Raw genomic sequence first — 5,296 nt, 5'->3', positions numbered from 1 at the left:
GTGAAATAACTTAACATACACTTTTTTGCCAAGAAAATGAGTTGATTTTATATCCAACAGGGACAATAAAATATAGTTAACTATTTCTATCTATTGTTTGGAAAATAAAAAATGTAATTACAGTATTAACATAGAATCAATGATTAATGATATATGTTTCATATATTACATATAATTACAAATGTATACTTGTCTTATTCAAACAATGAAATAAATCTATAATGTTTATAAAGAAATTTGTAGCACTACTAAATGGAATCTATGTAGAGTTTGGTATCTGTTGTGAGAAAATTCTTGAACCAAGATGCTGAAATCTTTTGATATCTTTTTAAATCATTTTTATAATCCACAAATATCATTCCAAATCTCATGGTATAATTCAAAATATCTTTTTTACATTTTTATAAGTATTTATGACTTAAATTTATAAATAAAAAAATACTTATTTAATCGATTCTTTAAGATAAAAAAGATGACGATAATGATAATCAATTCTATAAATATCGAGAAGAGATTCCTCAAGTGATAACGTTGGATCGTCGTGCTCATTTATACCTACAAATATTATGATAAAGTTAAATTATTATCCATATTTTCAATAAATAAAAATAAAATAAAATTTCATGTAGGAACTTAATTATACATAATAATATATTTTTTTCATACCATTTTCAGTTATCTATACCTATAGATAAAGGGGATAGATGAAAATGGTATGACCTTTGGAGGAGGAGGGGGGGGGGGGTGAAAGGAGTGCTTAAATTTTTGTGTATGTAAACCAAAGAGTAAAGGGGGTTTAGGAGTGAAGGATCTCTGACTAATTAATCTTTCCCTTCTAGCAAAGTGAAGGTGGAGCATACTTGTAAGGGACTCGAGGCTTTGGAGGGTTACTCTTATAGCTAGATGCAGAGCCATATATATTACCTCTCTTAGAGTGGGTACATTGGAGAGTTTATACTCCTCCTCCTTTTGGTGGAAAGAGGCATTTATTCTCTAAGATGAAGAGGAAGGTATCTCTAATTGGTTTACTTATGAGACTGTCAGGAAATGGCGGTAAGGTTTTCATACTTATTTATGGAATGACCCTTGGTTAGAAAGCATCCCCTTAATATCTAAGTTTTGTCTCTATTGTCCAACTCTCTCAAACCTGAAGGATTGGTGGATGAGATTAGAGTGATTACCAATAGGGTTTTTACTTGGGATCTTAGATGGAAAATATATTTCTTACTTAGAGAGTTACATGTGTATGATGTGTTTCTAACTCTGCTTAGAGATGTTATTCTTAACGTGGACAGATATAAGGGAACTTGGAAGCACTCTAGTGAAGGAAGTTTCTTGGTGGGCTCCACTTACTTTGTCTACATAGAGGGTTAGATTTCTTTTATGACATCACCTTCAGATCAGGAATATATCCTTCCCTTTATTTGGAGTTGTTAGGCCCCATCTAAGATCTTGGTCTTCTTCTGAAAACTTCTCCAAGATAAAATTTTGACCAAGGGTAACTTGTTTAGAAGAGGGGGTGTTTTATGATCCTAATTGTATCTATTTCCCTTTATGTGGGGTTTCAGCCAAGATGATATCTCATCATTTTTTTTACTTGTGTGTTAACTTCATCATCAAGTATAATCTTTTTCAAAAGCCTAAGACACTGTTGAGTCTTTTCTTTCTTTAGAGAGTATCATTAAGTTTAAGGGTGGTTATCTTATGGTTTAGTTTGTTCTGGTCTGGTCTATCTGGAAATCTAGAAATGATGTTACATTTAATGGAGTCACAAAAACAACGAGAGAGGTGATTGAAGAGAGCACTTTTTTTATTCGAAATGGTTTTTGGGTAAATTTTGGGTGAAGTCTTGCACCTTCTCGGATTGGTTTAAGAATTGTTTCCTCTACTTGCACCTATTGCGGACCCAATGTTTATACTGTTTTAGATTCTGGTTTTTGATCTTCTGTTATTATTTTCATAAAATCTAATATGTTAATTATGGATTTGGTGGGTTGAATATCTAACTTATTAGTAGTGAGGTGGTTCTTTTTTAGTTGTGATCTGCTCATGGGTGGTCACATCATTATTTACTTATTTGGATAATTTTTATGGCTTTTGTTTGTATTTTATGGGTTGTATCTTTTTAGCTTTGGTTGTTTCCAAAAAAAATTTGTGATTTGTGAATACTTTATTGTATGGTGTTGGCTTCCCCTTTATAATAATTATAGTGTTAAATATGTTTGCGGTCCTCCTAAATATCTTAAATTTTGTTTTTAGTCCCTCAAAATTTTTTCTTCAAAGGATTTTCCTACTAAAATATTTCATCCACCTTTTGGTCCCTCTTGCAAATTAGCGACAATTTTTACAACTTAATGACATAATTAGTTACGATTTTAGCAACAGTTTATTACTTTGCGACTGACTTAGAGACAGTTTTAGCGACCGTTTCAGTATTAGGGACCAAAAGTGTGGATGAAAAACTTTATGAGGACAATTTTTTGAAGGAAATATTGAGGGACTAAAAATTAAATTTGAGATATTTAGGAGGACCACAAACATATTTAACCATATATTATATTTGTCATTAAAAAAATCCCAACATACCCAACTTTCTAACTAAGATTCAAAAACATTAAACTGTAAAACTAAAAAGGGGCTTGGCAAAGTAATTGACTCGTGCTCCTAATTTTAATAGGGAACATCAATTGCATCGACGCCAATGTGTTTTTTATTTTATTTACGTTTACTGTAGATGTTCCAGCGAAAATTTTTTCCGACGTAAATAAAACATAATTTTCACAGAAAATGTTGAGATATAAGATATAATCCAAGTTGTGTGAGGCCCAAGCCCAAAGTTAATTAGGCTTTAAGATTATTATATTTGTTACTTAGCAGTCAAGTTACTTAGTTGTGTATAAATAAATACTTTATAATTCAGTTTTGTTACATAATTCAATAATATCAATCTTTATTCCTCTCTCTCTCTCTCTCTCTCTCTCTCTCTCTCTCTCTCTCTCTCCCCCCCCCTCTCTCTCTCTCTCTCTCCTCACTAAAAGTGCCTCACGTACTAACAAATTAGTTTCTAGAGCTCTGCTTAAATTCTTGATCATGTTTTCAAGAATCACATATCGGTGATCGTGTTTCCAGGATCGTGGGTTGTTAATCAATCACTGCAAGGATGAATGGTACTAATGGAACTCTGAATTCACTTCTAATTCTTCACATAAAAAATTGGAACCAATGGATCAAGCAAATGAAATCCTTGTTCGACTTTCATGGAACCCTAAAAGTGGTTACTAATGGTGTCCTTGAGCTTACTGAGAATGCAATTGATGCTCATAGAGTCACAAACAAGGAGGCGAAGAAGAAAGTCTACAAGGTCAGGTATTACATTCAATTAGTGCTAGATTCAGAAAGTTTCGATAAGATCTCTCATGCTGAATCGACGAATGAGGTATATGATATTCTTATCAAGTACTATGAAGGATGTGAGAAGTCAAAGTTATCAAATTTCAGACTTTGTGACGACATTACGAATTGATGCGTATGAGAGAAGATGAAAAGGTTGCATCCTATGTGTTGAAGGTGCAAAATCCCGTCCATCTCATGAAGGATTCACTACGCCAAATAAGGGAAAAGAGGGCGCTTTTTTTGGTCTATAACAGCGCTTTAAAGCGCCCTCTAATCTGGCGTTGGCATAGGTAAAGACAGCGCTTTTTTTCCTGGTGAAAGCGCTCTCTAAAGTGGCTCTTTAAGCCCTTTAAGGGCCACTTTAGAGGGCGCTTTTTAAAGAAAGCGCCCTCTAAAGTGGAAACTTTTAAGGGTTTAGAGGGCGCTTTTACTGGAAAGCGCCCTCTAAAGTGGAAACCTTTAAAGGTTTAGAGGGCGCTTTTACTGGAAAGCGCCCTCTAAAGTGGAAATTTAAAGGGTTTAGAGGGCGCTTATTTTGGAAAGCGCCCTCTAAAGTGGGTGGTTATTTAACATTTACATGCATCACATGTCTCTGTGACCATATTCTCATTTCAGGTTATGTTGCATCCACAAGAGGTAACCAGAAGAAAATGGCATACAGCAGCTTGTTATAATTCACAAGAGCAACTAAAGGTTCTTTTTATGCTTTTATAATATTAAAATACAAATACTGATATATGCTTATTGTTTATATGATCCTCTTGCTATTTGAAATGTCATGAACCGAAACCACTGCTACTCTAATTGAAATGTATAATAACCACTCTCTTTCATTTATTTGTTTATAATCAATCAATTACAACAAAAATGCAAGTATGCTGCTAGATTAGAAAATCACACTGTTTTGGTATTTTTCATATTTAACAAGACCAAAGAGCACAAAAATGAATTGAGTTGATTCAGAAAAAAAAATATGAATGTGAATACATGAGTGAACACTAGCTGAAGTGCTACTCGAAAGGAAACTTCATCTGAAAAACTGTTGTATTTCTTCAAGAGTTTTTCCCTTTGTCTCGGGGACCCAAATGGCAACAAATCCTGCTGTGAAAACATACACTGCAGTATATATTGTGAAGGTTCCTGATAAAAACATAGGAAGCTTCTGGTTAGAAACAATAGATATTTATAGAAAATTAACATAGGCAATGCACACAAACCTCCCGAACTCCAATCCAAGAGCAAATTTGCTATTAATGTAACCAACCAGGAAAAGAACCAATTGGAAAGTGTTGCAAAACTTCCAGCTAGGCCTTTGATGTTAATCGGAAGAATCTATTATGTAAAATATATTCAACACATCAACTATCACATTATATTACAACAAAGGTTTGTTCATATAGGGTTGTCATGCATATTATTATTGAAGAAAATTGTACCTCAGACATTATAATCCATGGCATTGCTCCTAATCCTAGAGAGAATGCAATAACCATGACCTGAAAGAAATTGAAAGTTTATAATAATGAAGTTAGGGAAACAAACAATAGAAACCATCATTTGTGTAATAAAGTTGTATTTACACACCACAACTCCAGCCACCGATACGAGGCTCAATGTCGCATATAAATCAGAATCTGGTGATATATATTCCTGAGAGCAAATTCAACATAAAATATATTATCCATATAAAAAACAAAAATATAAAGAAGAATTTACTGATATATAATCCTGTGAATCTGTGTTACAAATTTCTGAACATTTATGCATGAAAGCATGTGTAATATCTAGTTAATGTATTATGTATATATAAAATAAACAAAAAAAAATGTTCAAAAAATATAACAAACAAAAAATTATTATTACCTTCAAGTAGAATGATATTGAAACAACCAAAAGACTCAAA

At 32.9% G+C, this 5,296-nt stretch overlaps 1 protein-coding gene across 1 annotated transcript; it reads right to left on the bottom strand.

Annotated features, from left to right (window-relative positions):
• Positions 1-4,220: 4,220 nt before the first annotated feature.
• On the bottom strand, positions 4,221-4,993 carry LOC127112029 (sugar transporter ERD6-like 6). Its single transcript, XM_051046222.1, has 3 exons — positions 4,830-4,993; positions 4,611-4,725; positions 4,221-4,533 (listed from the first exon to the last, which is right to left on the bottom strand). Exons 1-3 carry the CDS (start codon positions 4,884-4,886, stop codon positions 4,421-4,423), a joined length of 285 nt encoding a protein of 94 aa, XP_050902179.1. The 5' UTR covers positions 4,887-4,993; the 3' UTR covers positions 4,221-4,420.
• Between the last annotated feature and the right edge of the window lie 303 nt (positions 4,994-5,296).

The sequence above is a fragment of the Lathyrus oleraceus genome, unplaced genomic scaffold (genome assembly GCF_024323335.1).
Source record: "Lathyrus oleraceus cultivar Zhongwan6 unplaced genomic scaffold, CAAS_Psat_ZW6_1.0 chrUn0010, whole genome shotgun sequence".
NCBI lineage: Eukaryota > Viridiplantae > Streptophyta > Magnoliopsida > Fabales > Fabaceae > Lathyrus > Lathyrus oleraceus.
This window is presented reverse-complemented; position numbering and strand designations above follow the sequence as displayed.

What these genes read in the sequence shown, in the direction of transcription:
- LOC127112029 (XM_051046222.1), bottom strand. Translation starts at nt 4,886, where the DNA reads ATGGTTATTGCATTCTCTCTAGGATTAGGAGCAATGCCATGGATTATA. An exon ending in CATGGATTATAATGTCTGAG is followed by an intron (nt 4,726 to 4,829) that starts GTACAATTTTCT and finishes TTTACATAATAG; the next exon opens with ATTCTTCCGATTAACATCAA. An exon ending in CTTGGATTGGAGTTCGGGAG is followed by an intron (nt 4,534 to 4,610) that starts GTTTGTGTGCAT and finishes TGTTTTTATCAG; the next exon opens with GAACCTTCACAATATATACT.